The 23,704-nt window shown below is 35.4% G+C and overlaps 2 protein-coding genes across 22 annotated transcripts in view; one reads left to right on the top strand and one right to left on the bottom strand.

The window, feature by feature from the left end:
* The window catches only part of CNMaR (G-protein coupled receptor), a 143,782-nt gene extending 132,066 nt beyond the window's left edge, over nt 1-11,716 (top strand). The window contains exon 7 of one of the 2 annotated variants that reach the window (XM_073983069.1): nt 6,269-11,716. In XM_073983069.1, the coding sequence (XP_073839170.1) occupies nt 6,269-6,438 (170 nt within the window). In that variant the 3' untranslated portion in view covers nt 6,439-11,716. The remainder of the gene's footprint in view (nt 1-6,268) is intronic. The other variant, XM_073983070.1, reaches the window with a different exon arrangement.
* Nucleotides 1-23,704, bottom strand: part of fry (microtubule binding protein furry) — a 522,947-nt gene that overhangs the window by 264,079 nt on the left and 235,164 nt on the right. For all 20 annotated transcript variants that reach the window (XM_073983048.1, XM_073983059.1, XM_073983061.1 and 17 more), the window contains one exon: nt 17,293-17,453. In XM_073983048.1, coding sequence (XP_073839149.1) covers nt 17,293-17,453 — 161 coding nt within the window. The remainder of the gene's footprint in view (nt 1-17,292; nt 17,454-23,704) is intronic.

The following is a 23,704-nucleotide window of genomic DNA, read 5'->3' as shown; positions in this document are numbered from 1 at the left end:
AATGTTCCGAAAAATTGAGCGCGCGATAACTCTTGAAAGGAGTGACCGATGTAATCCATACTTTGCACATCCTAATATATCTACCAGGAATAGATCAGGTTCGAATATGGACTATGTTTGTCTACTTCTTCTGGTACCTCTCACACAAAACTTCGGACGAGTTCACTTTAAGACCTGCCCTCGAATCACATTGATTGTTGTTGAAGCGATTTGCATTCGCTACCTCCATTACGACGGTAAAAGTTTTTCAGGGGCAAGTCTAAATTTCTTAGGAAAACCGCCCGAAAGGTGTTAAAAATCCCTATGTCAGCATACGTGGCTGTCGGAGAGCATGATAATTCCCGAACTGTTCAAGTGATTTGGTCCAACATTTGGTCTTCGTCATATTATATCCAAACTTAGTTTCATGGGCAATACCGGTCCACAACTTCCCCAATATTTAAAAAATGTCACTAAAATGCTAGGACGATATCACTAGAATGGGGCAATCAATTTGGTCCAAACTTTGGATCTCCTAGTAAGTTATCCAAATTTAGTTTAACTTCTAAAATGGTCCATATCGGTCCTCCCTAAGTTCTACAAAAGTAAAACATTTGTGTCTTAGTGCAGTTAATTCCTAATCCACATTTTTGTCTGCAAGTTCAAATGCCCAAAAACGGCCACAAAACTCTGAAGAGACCCTTAATACATTCGACTTGTCCGGAGGATAATGTTTCGCTTCACGTTGGCTGAGGGTATACGAGTATATCTGTCGGCAAAACCGACTGACACTTTTTTACTTGTTCTATGAAAATTTGTAATGAAAAATATTTCCTTTATAATTTTTTTCATTTGACAGTTTTCTCCTTTATAAAAGTTTTCATTTCAAATTTTCATAGAAACAGAATTGAGCCCCTGCTTGTGCATCTAAATCAACTTCTTTATGTTTTGTGAAACGGTTTTATGTATTGGTAATCATGGTGAATTATTACCAGTACATAAATAGGCTTCGAAAATGCACCCCTACCATCGAGGTGGAGGGGAAGTTTGCAAGGGAAGATTTTTTTATTTGCTGACAGAGAAGACTTAATAAACATACTAAAAGTTGTTTAAAATATTACCTTTTTCATCCATAAAATTTTTTTACTGTTCGAAAAATCGAACACCTATTACGACGAAATGGGTTAAACAGATAAACAGAGACATCACGCTTTCTTAGCGTGTTTCGATTCAAATCGTCTTTTGGATAATTCACCATGACATTACGTTATAAACAATGTCACTTTAAGCGATTTCGTGTGTAGGTTAAATTACATATTATGAACATATTTTTGGTATCTGTATCTGTTAAGAAATTACTATGCTCGAACCACAAGAGGATGTGCATCCAATGCCACATCCAGGTCCACATTTTGGTGTACCCCTAAACAACAATACCGCCAAATTTCAAATAATTGGTCTTCGCAATTCACCTAAAATCGTGGCCAACAGAACTTTCATAACGGAAAGAAATCTAAATATTCCACATAAATTCAGAATATTTTAATGTTGAAGCTTTTTACTTGTTTTTCAATAGGTATGTACCTAAATAAAGGGTTTAAAATTTTGTATGTAAAAACTATACACATCACAAAAAAAAGTTGCCCCCCCCCCTATATTTGATCCTGGCTATGCCCTTGCCTCGGCCTATATTTGTTCGACATAATTTGCAAAAAATAAATGTCAACGAATGTTCTTTCAAATGATAATAAACATTCCCCATTCGATTTGATTTTTTTGTTTTTTTTTTTTTTTAATAAAGTATGAATCTCGAAATGGATCACCCTTTATTGCGAAGTGTAAAATTTGGTTCGCACCAGGTAGACAGATGGACGGACATCTCAAACTCTACTCTAAATCAAAAAGGGCAACCAAATCTGAAAACCGCCTAATGCATAAAAACTTAGGAAAAGGATTTTGCTTACATAGCCGGTATTCTATGCGATATTGAAAGTAGATTTAGATTTTAATTCACAAAGGCTTGTTTCTCGCTAATTTTAGCATCATCTCATCACATATTTATATGTTTATCATTTTATATCAGAATTTTGGTGAACAATGCCAAATTGTTTTCACTATAAATTATTTGTGTTAAAACAACAACAATTTCTAGACCTAGGTAACCGGGTAGGTACCTATTAGTTTGGTAATTTCTACGTGCCATTTACCGAAGGGTGTAAATTTTGAAAACATGTGGTAACATTGGTGATTTTCATTCATGATTACGTAAAAACATTGCCGCATAAATTATGAAATTTTGCCATGAAAAAGTTTCTCATTAAATGCAATCATTTTATTTGAGAGATTCCATACCATCATGAAGAAGAATAAACTACTTGATGCTAAGCGAAAAATTATTTTCTAGCTTTTATTGCATTTATAAATAAGACACTGTAGTTTTTTAATTTTTATACCCTCAGCCTTTAGGCTAAGGAGGGTATATACACTTTGATACGATGAAAATGCGCCTCATCGAAATAATGGTTTTAGACCCCAAGTATGTTTGGACGAAATGTGTTTCAGACAATTTGGAGTCGATCTAGCCATGTCCGTCCGTCTGTCTGTCTGTCCTGCTGGCTGGAGCGCACGATAACTCTCGAACGGATGATTCGGTTCAAATTTTGGTTTTAGTAATATTTTGCCAAAACTTAGTTTAAGTTCGAAGATGAGCTACATCGGTCCACTCCTTTCGGTACCTCCCCCACAAAAGTTCGAAAATGTTCGGAAACTTTGTGCGCTCGATAACTCTTGAAGGGAGTTACCGATTTGGTCCATACTTTGTCTATCGTAAACTTTCTACCAGAGTAATATGAGGTTCCAATATGGTCTCAATAGGTTCACTCCTTCGGGTACCTCCCACACAAAATTTCGGAAAAGTTCAGTTTAGGGCCATCTCTGGAATTGCTTTGATTTTTGTTTTAGCAACTTGTATTCACTGCCCTCCATACGACGGTACAAGTATCATCAGGGGCAAGTCCATACTTCCTGAGAAAATAGCATGAAAGTTGCAAAAAAACCCATATGACACCCTGTGAGGTGGTTTGAGCGCAAGATAACTCTCGAACGGATCTGCCGATTCGGTCCAAAATATGGCCTTAGTAATATTTTGTTCAAACATAGTTTAAGTTTGAAGATAAGCAATATCGGTCCACTCCTTCAGGTACCTCCCCCACAAAAGTTCAAAAATGTTCGGAAAAATTGTTCGTACGGTAACTCTTGAAGGGAGTGGCCGAATTGGTCTATACTTTACTCATCCTTATATATCTACCAGATATAGATCAGGTTCAAATATGGACTATGCTTGTCCACTCCATCCGGCACCTCCCACACAAAATTTCGGATAAGTTCACTTTAAGACCTAATATCGACTAACTTTGATTTTTGTTGAAGCAACTTGCGTTCGCTGCCTCTATTACGATATTAAAAGTTTTTTTAGGGGCAAGTCCATACTTCTTGAGCAAACAGCCCGAAGAGTGTAAAAACCCCCTATGACACCATATGTTGTGGCTGGAGATCCACTTCCATAACGGTCAATGTCGATCCATTCCTTTTAGTATCTCCTCCGCAAAACTTTTGATCTTTAATCCTAATCAACATTTTTGCCGGTTCAAACGCCCAAATTTTTTTAAAACCCCCTAAATACATACGTATTTTGGGAAAAAAATAGTTTCAATATACACATGCTGAAGGTATACCTCTGTCGGCAAAGCCGACTGATACTTTTGTACTTGTTTTATTTGTAACTATTTAGTAGCTTAACTTATATGGAATAAACGTCGTTTTAGTCATTACTAGTTCAGCCATTCCTGTTACAGGAAATCAGGGAAAAAACCAAAAAGTCATAACCCTAATGTATATATTAATGTATATATTAAAAGGGGATTTTGCAACAATTTTATATTTGGTCTTTTTCTTTTTATTATTATTATTCGAGTGGTGAGATAATTGTTCCTCAAAAAAAAAAAAAAAAAAAAAAAAAAAAAACATATGTCCATGCTGTGACTTTGCCCTAAATATATATCTAAAATATTCATTTGGGTTTCATTTTTTGAGTTGTGAGAATCCAAAGCGCACATTGTATAAAAACAAATAGCACATCGTTTTGATATGAATCTTCCCTTATGGTTCATAATTGCTTACATATCGCTTATTTACTCAAAGAGTGACACATCTCAAAAAATCGAGTTTCGAGAAAAACGAGTTTTAAGTTGCCGATTAAAATTTGACTTACCAATTTAAAAAGATAATTGCACAATAAATGAAATAACTACTTCGACCCTATTTTGCAAATAACTAACCAGACATCAGTGCTAACTTTCTGTGCAAGATCAAACATAATCTGAGTTTTAGAGATAACGAAATGCAAATTTGAGTCGAGATAAAGTAGAAGTCGTAGAAAAAATAGAAATTGTTAACTCAGAAAATGCATTTTTTGATTTATGCCACTCCTTGAGTAAATGAGCGATATGTACATACAGTTAGTCAAATATATTATTGCAAAGATGAATTTTTAAAAATTTAGATGTTTAATTAGGAGTTACTACAAGAAATTCTTTCAATAATTCTTTCAATAATATATTTGTAAATATATGTTGATTTACCTGTTAATGACAACATCAAGCCAATAAATCAAGAAATCGGTTGGAAATAACAAAAACAACGGGCAAAAAGGATAGGTACCTGGTTTTTGTGGTGTCAACTAAATAATTGCAAAATGAATTAATGTGCAATAAAATCGTGGGGTTTCCCTCGCGATTTTTTGCATTTAAGGATTTCTAAGACTATTATGGTATGTAGACATGTAGATCCATAATTTTTGATCATAAATTAATTTTTAGGCTATATATTTAGAAAAAGAGAAAGACAGGTAAACGGTTTCGGAAAATATGCTACATTTGGTCTATTCCAATTATTATAATGGTAAATCCGAAAGAGAAATCCCTAAAATCAAATCTCGTAAGCTGAGAAGTGTATAGAACATCATATACCCCACCGAGAAAGAAGCCAGGCTCAAACTGAGGGCGTTACATGGCAGGTCCAAAATAGTAACCACACGAATTGACCGTATAATGATTAAAGAAATTAACGAAATAGCCCAAAACAGCACCAGAAAATAGTTTTTTCTAATTAAAAATGATTTTAGAGTAAGTGTGTCACATGGAAAAGTCAGAAAAGTGCTACATAATAACAAGCACTCATCACGAGTGACTTGGTAAAAACCATTGCCCTCCAATCACAATATATAGAAACTATTCAGACTTGTTATAGACAACTTTTCACGCCATCTTTAGTATTGGGATGGCGTTATATTTGTATATTTATGTTGTACTATCACAACGGACCTCAAAAAGTATTGGGAAAACCGTTGAAAGCCATGGAAAACAAAAATTTAATACATACCGTAAAGTTAGGAAAACTGTCAGTTATTGTATGGGGTTGTATACCAAGCAGTGATGTTGGTAAAATCCTGATTTTGGAAGAAACAATGACATAGGAGGTTTATTAAAATGTTTTAAGAAAATATTTAACCAAAAGCGTCAAGAAATTTGGGCCTATCGGCCCTGAAAATTCAAACAAATTGCAATATGAGTACTACGAAGACAACGACCCTAAGCATAAATCTAATTTATGTACGACTTGGTTGTTATACAACCAAAGTCATTTACACCCCGTTCCAGTGTCTAGATATTAACCCCATCGAAGATTTATAAGTACACCTGAAGGAAACAGTCGGGAATAGGTCGCCCACTAACCTGGGGGACTAAATAAAATGCAATAAAGACAAATACCATTGGAATATGACATTTCAAAACCTATTTATTAAATTCAGATACGTTTACAAGCTGTTTTTGATGCCAAATGTGGGCATACGAAATATTGGAACCAATTTTTCGAAAAATACCGTGAAAGACTGAAAAGTTGTGCATTTTGCAATTCTTTAGTTGACAGTGCAAACTATGAGTTGTATCCATTTTTCTTAATTTTAAGAAAAAGTTTAATGAAATTTAGCTACTTTTTATTTTATTATATTAATAAACATGTGTAAGAATTGTATTGTTAACAAAAATATTAATAATGATATTTATTTATACCAATAAAATGATGTTTTATTTAAAATTTTGTAATAATTTTGGTTTTGCAATAATTAAGTTGACTAACTGTATGTTGATTTTTTTTTTCATTTAATTTCCAACGAGATATTTAAAAAATATTAATACATTTCTTGTCTGGTCTGCTCTCTTTTTTTCAGTTTCCGAATATTATCGCAATAGTGGTGGTGGTGGTGGTGCTGGCGGCAATGGAGCTGCTGGATCAAAGAGTGGTGGTTGTATTGTTGGTACATCCACTCGTCGCCGCATGATGACTCATAGCAGCAGCCGCACTTTCAATGAAGTCCATGAACTTCAACATTTAGCATAAACGAATTAACCATTAAATATTTTACTTTGGGCATCATAACGAATATGTAAATTGATTTCAATTATATTTAGTAAAAATAGGAATACTACTAACAATACTATTTTGTTGGTGTTGTTTATTTAAAATATTTTATGAAGATTTTTTTATCATTAAAACTATACAATTATGGCTAGGTTGGTTTTTATATATATCGAGATTATTTTTATAAAAAAAAAAATAAATATTATTTAATGTCAGTAATGTACAAATATAATATGAATATGTAAGTAGGTAATGTTAAGTGGAAAAAAGGAGCTACATTATGACAAACGTGAATGCCTTATTTATGTTTAAAGCTTCAAATTGATACATTTGAAATTGTCAAAGAGAATAAACCATAAATGCGAAACAAGTCAGTAGTGCGATTTTCTAACTCGTTTTGACTTTACCGACAAAAATCGATAAAATTTAAATGTTTTATGTTTGCCTTATTACAGCGAATGTCATTTATAGTGATCTTTATAATTCTCTTTCAAGTTGAGCTGTTATGACCTTAGATTACCAAGTTGGACTATAGGAAAAGTTTGGATTTTCAATTAACTAACACAAATTCGCATTTGCATTTTTCGAATGAATTGTGTATAAATACAAGGGGAACTAGAAAAGTTTATGGCCTATGTCATAAATTCGATCGAGAATTTGTTCGTGAATAAATTTTCGATACGATAAAACAAACAGCATGATAAGATTCGATCTAAGACGTTCAAGCAATGTTATCGATTCTTTCGATAGTAACCGGTAATTGAACTATGAAAACCTATGTGATCTTCAAGGAACATTATGCAGGTAGACGCCAAGATATTTGTTTATTTTAAATTAAAAACTAAAACAACAAAATTATGACTGAACAAAGTGGGAAAAGGTTATAGTCGGGACGGGGCCGACTATGTGATACCCTACACCATTTCACTCGTAAAAATTTTAGGTAGATACTAAAGTATTCACCTATCTGGCTTTTATACCAAATGACTTAAGGCAAACTGAACCAAACAAAAATAATATTTTATTTTATATTTAACATCTGCCGACATGTACTTGGTACTGATAGAAAGCTTTTCTGGCCTTCTTGATTAATCTTTAATACACCAAATAGAAGCAGAAGTATTTGTCATTAAAGTAAAAACTTCAAAATTTAAAGCTTAGATGCTTCAGTTTCATTCTCAAGCTCTATCCCTGGAATATGTCCAACAGAAACAGAAATATCAGACATGGAAATAAAATTGCATAAATTGGAAATTGGGATATCCCAGAGTCTTTTTCAACATCACAAGCATTTCACCAATTTTGGTAAAACAATTGGGAGTACATCTTCATTGTTGAAACGCTTCCAACCAAAGCTGAGATACTTGTCAGTATAATTCAAATAAAAAACGGGAAAGTGGGATGTGCGCCAACCTATTTTGCATCATAATAAAGCTGATGCCTAATTCATTGACGGACGGCTTTCCTTTTGAAATATGACTACTATAAGCGGAAATATTTGTATAAGAATAAAACTTTGAATTTCTATCCACATAAGTTTTTTGCCCATTCCGGCTACTGAATATTATCCGACCATCACCAACATCAATAGGCTTCTTTCTCTGTGAGACCCCCATCAACCCAAAAAATTCGTGATAATCCGATCAAAACTGCGAAATGTAGCGTGATTTCAAAAAAAATGGAAAAATGGGATGTATTACTGACTACTGCGATATCTCCGTTATTTGCCCACCTACGCCAATCTACTTTGCATCATTGTAAAGATGGGATTTTCTACTTTCATAATCAGGCTTTCCTTTTGGAAGGTCCCCAACTAAAGCTGTGATATTGGTCATTATACATGGTGTCTTCCTGGAATGTCCATCTAAGTGGCATCTCTTCTTCAGCATAAGGCCTTTTAATACGTTAGGATACTTGAAACGATACATAATTTTATTAATTTTATGAATTGGTCCAATCCCTTGTCCGGAGAAAAATATCCAGACCATCGTGTTCCGCCTTTGCAATATTTAGGATTTAACGGTTGTCCATTTGGTCCGCGCCTTATGCTTCTGAATCCTTAAAATTAAACTTAATTCATCAAGAAACAGCATAGTCATCCATTTTTGGACACTATAGTTCAGGTGGACGAATTCCAGTCTGACTTTTCCATTTTTTGTCGATATGAAAGGTTTTTTGCTGGTCGACTGAATATGCCGGCCTCTACCGCTCTTCTGCGAATCGTTCATTTGCTAATTTTTAAATCTAAGCGATTTTGTATTTGACCAGAAGATGCCGTGGCATCATTATTGGATGAATATGAGCAATAGGGTTATGACTTTTTTACAACCTCATATCCATGTATCATAGCGTGATGAGTTTTTACCTAAGACTACATAAAATCTTAATTATAAAGTGATTCCATAAAAAAGCTTCCGCACAAAAATCTTTTAAAGTTTTTATTTTTCAGAACTTTTGACAATTTTTATGAAGTCACTGTAAACAGATATTTATCTGAACAAGGTATAGGGGCAAACGACATAAACAAAATGACATAAGCTTTTGTTTCTCACTAATTTTAGTATCGTATTATAACATATATGGTAACATGGGGCGCCTTCGCCACTGGGGCGGCTACGCCATCGCCGATTTTCTCGCAAACTACAAATGATAGAAAAATTCCGTTAAAGGAAAAATTGTGAGTTTAATGTAGGTCTACCATCTCCCAAAAGTTGGCAGCTGTGTCATAGGTATGATTGCGGACGCGCGCGGTTTTGTGTTTTCAGGGTATTGGGAAAAATAATTATGGTAGGTATGTTATGTGATATCTTCTTTACCTTTTGTGATATGTGTTTAAGTTTTGTCCTCTTATATTTGCGACCTAAAATGATTTTTGAATTTTAACTTTTGTTCATTAAATTTTGAATATTATGTTTGTGTTTTCCTATAACATAGTAATAATTATCTTCAAAGTTTTCGGCACTTTTAAAAGAAGGCCCGATTGCAGGGAAACAATTCGTTTTAGAGAAAAAAGTTATTTGCTAAAAATGCTTATAAAGTCTCAAAAATATAATTTTCATACAAAATTTTAAGCTTTCTCGAAAAAAATTTCGGCGCTAAGTGGACATAAACTTGCCACTAAAAAAATGTATTTGTTGGAAAAAATCATAGCGATTCGAGAGCAGGTCTTGATCTGATTTTTTCCAAAATATTGTATGGTAGGTACCTGAAAAAGTAAATCCATATAGTAGATAATCGAATCGGATTTAGGTTTGGTAGAAATATTACGATATGCAAAGTATGGACCAAATGGGGGAGATACCCGAAGGAGTGGACCAGGCAATATCTCGCAACTTGAACTAAGTTTGAACAAAATTTCGGACCAAATTGGTTGATCCTTTCGAGATTTATCGTGCGCCCCAGCCCGCCAGCCTGACCGAAGGATTAATTACTCCTTGTGGTCCGGTTTACAGCGATGTTATGTTTTTCGTGGACAAGTTCATGCTTTCAACACATGATAAAGTAATGTAAATAACAAGTAAAAAAGTATCAGTCGACTTTGCCGACAGAGATATACCCTCAGCCTATGTGAATTGAAACTTTCATCTACGGTCAGATCGACACAATTGTTGAACTTTGTGGGGGAGGTACCATAAGGAGAAGATCGACATCGGCCATTTTAGAAGTTAAACTAAATTTGGACAAAATATTAGAAGATCCAACTTTTGGACTAATTTGGTTGCCCCGTTCAAGGGATACCATTTTAGTGACATTTTTTAAATATTGGAGGGAAGTACAGGAAGTTGTTGTCAATCTTCGAAATGAAACTAATGTCCTGTTTCTCTAAGACGATTCGAATTCAAATTCGTTCGAATTACTACCAAACTCTTGTTGTTATAGGAAATGTTTGTTTGATGAAAATAACAATTCAAATATTTTTCAAAAAACATAAGTTTCGTAGTAGTTCGCACGAATTTGTATTCGAATTGTCTTAGTGAAACAGGCCATAACTTTGGACACCTTTTGGGCTGTTTTCTCAAGAAGTACGGTCTTGCCCCTGAAAAAGCATTTACCGTCGTAATTGAGGCAGCGATTGAAAGTTGCTTCAACAGAAATCAATGCTATTCGAGAGCAGGTCTTAAAGTGAACTTATCCGAAATTTTGTGTGGGAGGTACCCGAAGTAGTGGACGAATATAGTCCATATTTAAACCTGATATACATATGGTGGATATATTAGGATGTGTAAAGTATGTACCAAATCGGTCACTCCCTTCAAGAGTTATCGTGAGCACAATTTTTCCGAACAGGTTTGAACTTTTGTGGGGGAGGTACCTGAAGGAGTTGTTGTTGTTGTAGCAGCATAGGTTTGATGCCGGGTTGGCAGCCGCTGGCCGAAACACTATGGTTTCGGGTCAATCCGGTACGAAAGAACCCTCTGCCGTGGGATTGTCCTGACCTGATTGCCCTGGTACCTGAAGGAGTGGACCGATATGACTTATCTTCGAACTTATTCTAAGTTTGGACAAAATATTACGAAGGCCAAATTTTGTACCGAATCGGCGGATCCGTTCGAGAATTATCTTGCGCTACAACCACTACAGGAAGTATGGACTTGCCCCTGATGACACTTGTATTAAAATAGTCAGTGCCCTTGTTAAAATAATGGGTTAGTATTTTAAGTAGAAATTTTTTGCTGGTTATAAATTCTTCGGTGACCAACTGAAATGAGTATTGACGCAACATCCATCGTCGTGTAGCCAGTATTTGATCTGTCCAAAGATGAAAGTACCAATTCATACAGACTGTGGGTATATCTCAGACTCAAACGACAACAACCTCAGTTGGGTTTTGTGTTTGTTGGGACTATATATGTCTACTAGAAGGTGTTTGCCTTTTCAGTGTTGCATAGTGTAAGGAGGCTTTGAAAATGCATAATAAAATTTAGGGCGGTAGTTTAGAAAAAGATCTATATTTTACATTTTTTACGATGTTAGCTTCTTAACAAATGTATTTTTTATTTTAATTTTTAGTTCCCTGGGATTTTATTTCACATACAGCTAATTAACAGTTTGGAAAAGGTAGACATTACACATGATTATCACTCTGCAATTTGTAATAAATCTACAAAATACATGCTACAGTTTTGCATATTGTTGTAAAGAAATTAAATCTAATTCTAAGCATAAATGTGTTATTTGTTTTATGTTTACTATTTGTAAATAATTCTATTCACCTTGACTTGAATGTACAAAATGAAAAGCCAATTAAATAAAATTAAATCCTGATCGAAATGTTGTTTTATTTGGATGTTCATAAGGGAACTGGACAGCTACGATTTATGCTTGCAACGTAAAAAGTAAGAACTTGGAGAAAAACAGACGAAATCCACACCAACAACTACGATTTTCACCTTTTTATTAACATTACGTCTCCGATATGATTGATATTTTCCCTCACCCAAAGGTTAATCGCGTATTAGTTGTTCTGTATGAAGGTGGTCGAAGAGATTAAATACAACTTTATATGGATAACAATCAACACTCTCAAAAAAATGTACGAAGCACTTGTGCAGTCCCCATGCAACTATGTTGTTGTCTGTCATTGATTGGCTCAGATTGATGCACAGATTTTTTGTAGTTCGGATGCGTACCCATGTGAACACTAGGGCTATGGCTATTTTACAACCTCGTATCCCTCTATGATATTTTGATGAGTTTTTACCTAAATTTATAGTGTTTTGTATGCAACATAAAAATTAAAAACGTGTTTTTTGTTTTTGAAATCGGTGCCAACTCTAGCTCGAAAACTAATGAACTTATTGTCATACAATTTTGTGGGGTTATAAAGAACATCAAAATCTAAACCTTCATCTTTCGATTTTATTTAATTGTTTTTTTTTGTCCGTCTTATGGCCAGAGAACTTCAATAGGGACTAGAGATGGGGGGGCGTGCCTAAAAAATTAGGCACGAACATGCACGAGCATGGAACAAAATTTTTATGCACATTCACGCACAAACACGGCGTTTTTCAAGAAGGCACGAAATAAATATACATATAGCAAAATTACTTATACATTAATATGTACATATGTAATCTTATTTAAAAATATTATTTCTAGATGTGGAAAAATCTATCGCTCGTTGCTGAGCTGACGGGTATAGCCAAAATTTTCCTGGCTAATTGCTTTAAACATGGTCATGCTCATATTTAGAACACTCTATGTTCTCACTTTGTATATCAAGTATCATTGCTTTTACATTAGCTATTACGTCATTTCTTTTTTCTTGTAATAAAAAAATCATCTCCTTAAATGGCGGAAATGGCGACACATTTTTCAACAACATCATCCATAACTAAGTTCAAATTGTGGCAAGCGCAAGCTATACGTTTAAATCTTTTAAAATCCGAAACAACGTTGGAACGAACCATTGTCGGTTACAAATACAGAATTTCCCAACTTGTCTTCAATATCAAATTTAGCAAGATAAACAACTGATTTTCAAAGACAGACTATTGCGTTAGCCCTCTGAGTTGTTTTTGTATTTGCCTCTCTCTCATAAACAAAACAAATGGTAAACAAACATCATCTTTTTGTTCTGGCATCTCCATAACAAAACGGCAAAAAGTATCAGACTACATAAACGAAGCAAATAATTTTAGGAAAACTACAGTTGGTGAATTTTTTGGTCGGTTCTTGTACGACTTCTAAAGGGAGCCCAAAAATTTACCACGATCGTGGCATATAGTGCAGATCGTTTTTGGTCGTGTCGTGCAAAATCGTGCCTTGAAAAAAAGCACGGTCACGCATGGCCAAAAATTTATTCCGGCACGACACAGGCCCTCCTCTAATAGGGACAACGTGAAGGCGTAAACATATACCTACAAATTTCAGATGGAAAGTTTTGCACCCCCAACGAATACTAAATGCCAAATTTTAGCCATGGGGGCTATACTAAGGCGTGTACCTGTGCCGTCACCATTTCTGGGGGAACTTTTTATACCACCAACGAAGACTAAATATCAAATTTCAGCAATTTCGGTGGAATATTGAGGCCACATCAGGGGGTACAGTGCAATGGCGACAATGTAAAGGCGTAAACCTATACCTACAAATTTCAGATGGAAAGTTTTATACACCAAATGAAGACTAAGTACCAAATTTCTGCCATTTCGGTGGTATGTTGAGGACACACCTTTCAAAATACCGCAAATCTGAAGGTACCGTTCTATGGGGGCTATATGAAGGCGTGGGGCTATACCGACAAAATTCTGGGGAAGACAAAGTACCAAATTTCAGCCGTTTCGGTGTGGTAATGAAGCTAAAACCTTCAAAATACCAAAAATCGGGTAGTACCGTTCTATGGGGACTATATCAAAGCGTGGACCGATATAGCCCATTTGCAATACCATACATCCTAGGAGTAATAGAAACTTCTCTACTAAATTACGAGTACAAAGCTCGATTTTAAAAATTGCGAGATGTATCTTGATTTCAACAGACGGACTAACGGACAGATTGACAGACGGACATGGTTATATCGACCTAGAATTTTTCCCTGATCAAGAATATATATACTTTATAAGGTCTCCGATGAACATTCCGATGTGTTACAAACGGAATGGCAAATTTAATTATACCCTCCATATTATGGAGGAGGGTAGTATAATAAACAAAGTATAGCAATGTATAGCAAGATGAGGTTTTTGATTTCCTTTATATTTTGCTGTGGCGATGCTGCTGATTAACAAAACATTTTAGTATATTTTCAAATTTTTTGACTAACGGTTCCAGAGATATCGCGCCTTGAAAAAGTCAAATTCTGTAAAAACTACATGCAAAGAAATACTCATAACTTCTTTAATATTGGTCCAAATTGGACCATCTTTTTTTTATTTGTTTGTTTTTTTATCAGCTATCGAAAGAAATATTTAAAAGAAAAATGCACAGTGGGCTTGAATGCAATTTTCGGGATTTAATATTTAAAATCAATTTTTAAACATGATTGCACCCTTCGATTTTTTCAAAAAAAAATTATGTTAAACTACAATCAATTACAAAAATTTTAAGCCCTATGTGGTAATGGGATTCGGACGATTACTATTTTTTCTGAATTTTTTAAAATTTGTCAATACAATTTTTCCTTTATACCTTTGTCCAAAATTTATTATTTTATTAAAAAAATTAAAAATTTCATTTATAAATATTTGTTTTGATTTTATATTTATGAATTTATCTCAAACATCTTAAAAACTGCGTCATTTTTCGATTTTGAAAATGCATCAGCGAAAATTCCATTAAAGTCCACTGTGGATTTTTTTTCTATTTTTTATGATAAATATATAATATATAATGATAAATATGTACTCTTAGCTTCAAAAATACAGGAAATACAAATTTTGGACAAAGGTATTAAGGAAAAATTGTATTGACAAATTTTAAAAAATTCAGAAAAAATAGTAATTATCCGAATCCCATTACCAAATAGGGCTTACAATTTTTGTAATTGAACGTAGTTTAACATAAATTTTTTTTTAAAAAATCGAAGGGTGCAATCATGTTTAAAAATTGATTTTAAATATTAAATCCCGAAAATTACATTGAAGCCCACTGTGCACTCTTATTTAAAATATTTCTTTCGATAGCTGATAAAAAAACAAACAAATCAAAAAAAAGATGGTCCCATTTGGACAAATATTAAAGAAGTTATGAGTATTTATTTGAACATAGTTCTTTAAAAATGCGATAATATCAATAGGCGATATCTCTGTACGGTTTGTCAAAAAATAATTTTAAAATATACTAAAATGTTCTGTTGGCTAGCAGCATAAATTGAACCAAAAACAATTGAAATCAAAAATTACTTTTCTCCGAACTGTCCGATTTCACTTGGAATTCCCCATATGTTCTCTTATTTATGTAAATATTTACGTAAGTACATGTGAGATTTATTATGCTAGGAAGTCCCAATCATTGAGCTAAAAGTAAAGTCGGAAGGCACTCTTTGGTATTAATCGTGTTCCTTTACGTGCCTGAGATTACCAGTTTTTACCAGCAAAAGCATACAATTTATATGAGAATTTCACAACTTTTACCATTTTTGCAACAATTACCATTTTTAAAAGTAAAGGAACAGACCAATTATGAAAGTTTCCTTGCCTGCTCTAGAGAACCCTGCTCTACAAGTCGATTTGTAGATCCCTACAAAAAGTGTAAATATTTCCAAAATGTTGTAAAATAAAATTCACGAAATAGTTATCTGCAGTTGGAGTCCATGTCGAAATCTGCACTACACTGATGGGAAGTAAAAACATTTTGTAAAATGAATCAAAACCTGTTGCGGAGGAAGTAAAATCTGTTGCGTGCAGCGGCAGTGTTTAGACTGCAACAGCGGGGACGGTCGGAAGCCAAGTTTCTCACTTAAGTTTACAACCTGTCGCTTGTCAAACACATCGTTCCCGTAGTCTGGAAAATAGGCCAGCTACTGAAGCCTGGCAAGGATGCCAGCAAAGGTGAATCTTACAAACCGATTTCGCTTTTGTCGCCCGTAGCAAGGACCCTTGTGGCTTTAGTTCTTCCAGAATCAGAAATAACTTTCCAGTTGCCGATCAATAGCATGAGATCCGTAAGCAGCACAACAACTGAGCTGAAGGCCATCTCCACACATATTAGCCGAGGACTCACTCAGAGCAAGACGTGCGATAGAACAGTGATAGTGGCACTTGATTTAGTAAAACCCTTTGTATTTTTGGGTCAATACGCTCGGGATGATGCAACCGTCAAAATTCCTAATGATGACACCGTGCAAATCATCTGCCCAGCGTACAGCACAGGCCCCCACGACACACTGCTCCTTTTCAATTGCCCTACCAATCCTGCTAAGAAACTTACGCTTGCAGCTTTGTGGTTACAAACCATATACTTAGCGAAATAGACACATTCTTACGACTGATAGACCCAGAGTCAGATTAAGCAGAAAAATGAGAATACAAACATATTAACTACTGTTACAACAACGAGAGCAAACTGCAATTATAGATGTAAACTTTACGATGATAAATAAATTATAGTTATTTCATAAATTCCGTTGAATTAATAAAATAAAAAACATGAAAATCATATTTCAATACAGCATTTTCCGAACAAGACGTGAAAATTACATGCCAAAGGTTTGGTGAAAATGACATGCCAAAGATTAGTGAAAATGCTATTCTTGGGAATTGGTTAAGATTTCATGCCAAAGGATTGGTATAGATGCCATGCCAAAGAATTGTTGAAGATGCCATTCCATCGAGTTAGTAAAGATGACATGCTTAAGATCTGAAAATGAATTGCATCTTTTGGGGTTCACGCTCTTGTAAAAAGAATGAGTGAAGATGCTGAAAAAATGACATTCCATTTCACTTGCACCCATTCTTGAATAGCATCTTTGGCATCGAACATTTTGCTGGGGTGGTGTAGGGTATAATTATGACCTCGCAGTGTGTGTTTTATTAAAAGCCCTCACACCGACACATTTAATCAATAAAAATATATGTGAAACTACGCCACCTTAACCACCGTTTTTTTAATTTGTTGTAAATAAAAATAAAAATAAATAAAAACACAAACTATTTTTTTCGCCCTTTTTATGTTAGAGACAACAAAACTCATATATTTTAAATATGAATTTTCAAAAAAACATCCCATTTACACATTCCATTTCAAATTAAATTTGCACAAAAAACAACAATATATCAGATATTTAAGGTTTTGAAGAATTGTGTATATTTTCCCGTTTATTTATTTTGAATGTTATTTATTCGCGTGCATTCTTTGCATTTTATTAAGACTATTAATATGGATGAAACATACCTTTCTCATTGTCAGCATGTAATGGTCCAACATTTCCGAAAAATCTTTTGTCGAGAATCTGCAGCAGCAGTAATGCGGTTGAGTGAACTTCAACACGGGGACAACCGGTCATCAGTAACGTGACAGTTATGACAGAAGTATAATGATCACAAGGATATTCTCTGGAAAATAAATAAAAAATAGTAAAATGAATAAAAAGAGGAAAATGAATAGGAAACAGAACATAAATATTCAAAAGTCGAAAATTTGCACAGCACATTTAATAATTTCTTCTCCGAGGCGTCTCCTGATATTTTCCAAACACCCTGAAGAAGTTTGTTCGGAAAGCCGTTATTACACCTTCCAGTAGCAAATTGTAGGTCCACTCCTTATGGAATCTCCAGACAAAAGATCAAAATTTTGCGAATCTTGTCTTTCTTGCGGCAAGAGATGTATAAGTCTTGTATCAGTGTATAGTCGAACGCTAAGTCGCGGGTAAACACTAGAGTGATTTCATTAAAAAAATTTCATGAAATTAGGCGTTCTTAGATCGAGAAGTTCCCACACAGCTATTTCACGATATTAGTCTACTATGGAACTCGATCTAGGAACACATAATTTCATTTTTTTTTTCAACGAAATCACTCTAGAGCGCTGGTTGTTTGGGACAATGCTGATTGGAGATCCCCATTTTTGCTGTGCATCTTCAAGAATTTTACAGCTTTTTAATACACATTCAGAGCTACAATTAGTTCTTCAAAATCTTTAACGCGGAACAATTGAGTTAGAAGTGAATGAACAGATTTTTTACGCAACCTTTTCCGGATTTCAGGCATCAGTACATAGCTAGAATCGCATGAGAGCTCCAGCGTGCAATGCATATATTTGGGATCTGCTTAAACTACCATCCTCTAAGTGATGTGACGGAGCAGAAACTTCATGTTGTTATTCTTGTTGTTGTTTCAGCATATTATATTGTAAGCACAATTCTACTGGAATTGGTTGAGTAGGTTTAGAAGGGTAGTTGAAAAGGTTTAGTGTGTTGTGCGGGCCTTTGCCAAATACTGGGCACATGTTTTGCACGATCTCATCGATTCTGATCTTACCCACCTTATGGTTATGAGTATGGCTTTCACGGTAACACCAGAGCAAGTACTGCAACCAAAACATGCCAATGTCTTGCTGTACTGAAAGAATCTGAGAGAAGGCCACCTGTTGCAGTTCACAGGGCGGCATTCTGGCTGCTTTGAATATTTTTCTATCGCTTGACTCATCTCGCTCATTTGCTAATCCGGAATGTACTCTCTGCTGCCCGAACATCAGAAGGGTTTGACAGATCTTTGAAGAGGTAATTTGTGAACTCTATGAAACTAGGCCACTTAGCTTTCCCATGATTGATGAGAGTGTGGCATTCAGAGATTATGATACAGATAACGACAATTACGATGAGATTATCTGACCCAAGAGAAACGACGGATTGCAAGGAGCCGTCATTTGTTAGACCAGGTGACACGATGGTTATATCAGGCGAACTGTGTCACTCTTCGCTAATTCTGATAAGGTCAATTCTGAAAAAGACCATTGACCGTCAATTCTCATGAGGACCATTGACCGTTCAAAACGTAAAGCTATCTCAGAAAGCACTATGCCCCCTTGCGCATTGCCGAGGATCGAATGGCACAACTCATGATGGGTATTAATTAAAATCACCAAGAACGAACGGTTATGAGTTTCCAAAAGAGGGCTAAGGTTGGACCTATAACCTAGAGTACAGCTATTTATCGGCGGGATGCATACTTTAAGCTACTCAATATCGGTAGTTCCATACCTGACTGCTGCCCCCATACATTCCATATTAAACAGATTGGTGCCATCGAAAAACTAATCCTCCACCTTCACTTCTAGAACGGTCCTTCCTCCGAACGTTGTCAATCTGCTCAGAAGCAGCGACCATGAATTCTTCCGACTCATAAAATCTTATATTTCCGCGATCTTACAACGGAGTCAATTAAAATTAAATTGCGAAAAGGATGCAGTTCCACGGATTGGAACAGCAACGACTCATGTTAAGTACTGGACATGCGGCTGATTTTAGGTGGACTCCGGGGAAGTCTCGTATTCTGATGACAACTACTCACTGGCGCCGGCGTTCACGGATCATACAATATAGTCGTTGTCGCAGTCCCTTAAATAACCGATTTGCTCCATATTTTGCACGTCGTAATATTTCTACGGGACATACTTTCGTATATACAGGTTCGAATATACACTCTATCGGTCCACTCCTTTCTAACACATAAAATTTCGGATAAGTGAAGTTTAAGAGCTGCTTTCGAATCCCTTTGTATTCGCTGCCCACTTTATGAAACTACAAGTTTTTTCAGGGACAAGTCCATACTTCCTGAGAAAATGGTCCGAAAGGTGTAAAAACCCCCTCTCGCATCATATAAGTGGCTGGAGCATACGATAGTTCTCGTACGGATGAGCGATTCGGTTCAAAATTTAGATTTCGTAATATTTGGCCAAATATAGTTCAAGTTTGAAGATGGGCCATATAAGATTACTCCTTCGGGTATCTTCCCCGCTACAGTTAAAAACTTTTAGCTAAAACGTTGCGCACGATAACTATCGATGGCAGTGACCAATTTGGTCCATACTTTGCACAGCTAAATATTTTTACGAGACATATCGCTCATTTACTCAAAGAGTGACACATTTTAAAAAATCAAGTTTCGAGAAAAATGCGTTTTAAGTTGGCGATTGAAATTTGACTTCCCAACTTAAAAAGATTATTACAGAAAAACTAAAAGCACTAAGTGGACTATATTTTGCAGACAGCTATCTAGATATCAGTGCTACATTTCTGTGCAAGATCAATCATGATTTGAAATGTTTTAGTGCTCGAAAAACTTGTGTGTTGAATTATTGGCAACTCGTAGTAAATGAGCAGTAACTCCTCGAGTTTCAGAGATATCAGCATGAAAATTTGACACAAGATAAAGTAGAAGTCGTAGAAAAAATAGAAATTGCTAACACAAAAAGCACATTTTTTGAGTTATGCCACTCTTTGAGTAAATGAGCGATATGTATATGAGGTTCGAATGTGGACTATGGACTCCTTCGGCTACCTCCCACACAAAATTTCGAAAAAGTGAAGTTTGATTTTTGTTGTAACAACTGGTATTCACTGCCCACATTACGAAGGTACAAGATTTTTCAGGGGCAAGTCTATACTTCCTGAGAAAGTGTGCCGAAATGAGTAAATAGTCCTACGGCCACCATATGTAGTAGCTGGAACGCACGATAATTATCCGTACGGATTTGGTCTTCGCAGTATTTTGTCCAAACTTAGCTTAAGTTCGAAGGTTAGCAATATCGGTCCACAACTTTCGGTACCTTCTCTTAAAGTTAAAAATGTAACGCACGATCAAGGCAAATTTATATAAGGTATATGCATGAATTACAACAACTAACAAATTTACAAAAACAACACTGTTGTTATTGAAAATTAATTGTCAAAGTTAAATATTGAATAATAGGGTCGTTCCAATTTTTTTTTTTCAGGAAATACATAAATTCATTTTGAAAATCACCTAAAATAGAACCAATTTGAATCAAAATGTAAATATAACACATTCAGAACTCTCGTAGGTCATTGTTATTACACGTTTACGATGAAAAGAAGTATTTTATGGTAACAAATTCCGAAGTTTCACATTTCATAAGTAGACCCTATTACATTTTGAAAACTAATTTTACAAAAAAAGTAAGCATACAGCTGATTGTCACTTTTTGGTCCAAACATTCGAGCTCCTAATATTTTGTCCAGATTTACTTTAACTCTGAAAAAAATGGGCACATCGGTCTTCTACTTAGAGCACTTCACCCACAGAAGTTCAAGTTCAGCCTATGTGAATTGAAACTTTCATCTACGGAGAGATCGAATGTATTTAGGGTCTTTTCAGAATTTTGTGGCCCTTTTTGAACATTTGAACTTACAGACAAAAATGTGGATTAGGATTAATGTTCAAAAGTGTTGCGGAGGCGGTACTTGAAGGAATGGACCGACGAAGTCCATTATGAAAGTGGATCCTTTTTTTGGGAGTCATATCTTTTCGATATAACGTTTGGAACAGTATACCAGGAAGCATGAACTTGTCCACGGACCACAACGAATAGCACCGGCATACATTTCAAAGGATCTTCGAACTGACCCTAAACTGCATTTAAACAAAAATGTTGAACTTTTGCAGGGAAGGTAAGGAGAGGTCCAATATGGGTCGTTTTAGAAGTTAAACTAAATTTGGACAAAATATTAGAAGATCTAAAGTTTGGAAGAAATTGGTTACCCAGTTCAAGAGAGTGTATCGTGTATACCATTTAAGTGACATTTTTTGCATTTTGGGAGGAAGTTCCGGAAGTTGTGGACCAGTATTGTCCATCTTCGAACTAAAACTAAGTTTGGACAAAAGATGACGAAAACCAAATCGGTTGACCAGTTCGAGTGCTATCTTGCGCTCCAACCACCTCACACGGTGTCATAGGGGTTTTTTTTGCATTTCTCAGGCTATTTGCTCAGGAAGTATGGCCTTGCCCCTGATGAAACTTGTACCGTCGTATGGGTGGCAGTGAATACAAGTTGTTACAACAAAAATCAAAGCGATTCGAGAGATGGTCCTAAATTGAGCTTTTCCGAAATTTTGTGTGGGAGGTACCCGAAGAAGTGGACCGACTGGGTCCATATTGGAACCTCATCTAAGTCTGGTAGAAATTTCAGGATATGCAAAGTATGGACCTATCGGTTACTCCCTTCAAGAGTTATCGTGCGCACAAATTTTCCGAACATTTTCGAACTTTTGTGAGGGAGGTACCCGCAGAAGTAGACCTATATGGCCCATCTTCGAACTAAGTTTAGGCAAAATATTACGATACTCAAAATTTGGTTCGAATCGGTTGATCCGTTCGAGAGTTATGGTGTGCAGACAGACAGACTGACGGACATTGCCAAATCGAATCCAAATTGTCTGAAACGGATTTTGTCCAAACATACGTGGGGTCTAAAACCATTATTTCGATGAGGCACATTTTGCCCGTATGAAAGTGTATATACTCTCGTTAGCATAAATGCTGAGGGTATAAAAAAATAATATTGATGAAGCTAAAGTTCGCACTATTATAATACGCGAAATATTGCAGTATACCATGAAATATGACCATAATTGGACCAAATGAAATGTAAAAGAGTTAATTTGCGCGGAAGTTATGACAGCGTAAATGAATAAAAGTAGGTAAAAACACGTTGAAACAAACGAGTTTTTTTGCGTTGTTATTTGATTGCTGGTCAAACCGTTCAAATTATGGATATCTGCCCAAAGTAAAAGTAGAAGAATACAAAATGAACATTAAACTTCTAATGTATCATTTTTACAAATCTCCACTGCATCCACCTTCTAGGGATGCTGATATTTTAAAGCCAGATTTTAGGAGTTTTTTGTATGTTTGATCTAACTGCGACGCGCACTCGTACATTTCAGACAACCAATAATAATATTAAAGAACTGGCGGTTACGCATAATTTGATATGTATATTGAGTATGTATGTAGCCCCCAACAACATCAAAGTAATCTACTGCCAAAGGCCAAAATTTAGTGCGATATTTTTTTCTAAAACCCCTATTTTTGGGTACAGTATTTACAATATCCCATTGAATGTGCTGGGATATTTTAGTTTTTGACGGCCCGAACCCTATACATCATAGATCGTGAAAATCGATCCACTAGGACTACGGAAACTGCTACAGCAAAAAAAGTTTTTGAAAATATCGCGGATTTAATCGCGTTTTCTGTGAATCGTTTCTTTTTAAATAAAGAAACTGACACGTCAGTCGTGTTTTTGCAAAAACAGCGGTTTAAAAAAGCAAAGCTGTGATATTCGTCATTACAATTGAATCTCCAAAAATAAAAACTTGGGTTGGGTTAGCGACCATTGCCATATCTTCGTTGTATGACCACCTACACCAACCTACTTCACATTGTTGCAAAGGTGAAGTTTTCTACTTTCATTATCAGGCTTTGCTTTAGGAATAATGTTAACATAAGCGGAGATTTCGCATAAGAATAAAACCTTGACATTTTCTCCTCCAGAAGTTTTTTGCCCATTTCTACTATGATCCTACCATCACCAAACTAAATAGGCTTCTTCTCCTCCAGGACCCCCATTAAACCACAATATTTCGTGACGATCAGATCAAATTTGCGACCTATAGCGTAATTACAAACAAAATGACAAATTGGATGCATTATCGAAATTTGCGATATCTCCGTTGTTTGATCACCTACGTCAACCTACTTTTGGTATACACCTTATACACCTTATAGATGCGGAGATATTCGCTTTGGAATAAAACGTTGACTTTTTCTCCAAATAATATTT

This window comes from Musca autumnalis, unplaced genomic scaffold (genome assembly GCF_047663935.1).
Source record: "Musca autumnalis isolate F117 unplaced genomic scaffold, ASM4766393v1 scaffold_4, whole genome shotgun sequence".
Classification (NCBI taxonomy): Eukaryota; Metazoa; Arthropoda; class Insecta; order Diptera; family Muscidae; genus Musca; species Musca autumnalis.
The sequence above is the reverse complement of the archived record's forward strand: the minus strand, read 5'-3'. Positions and strand labels throughout refer to the sequence as shown.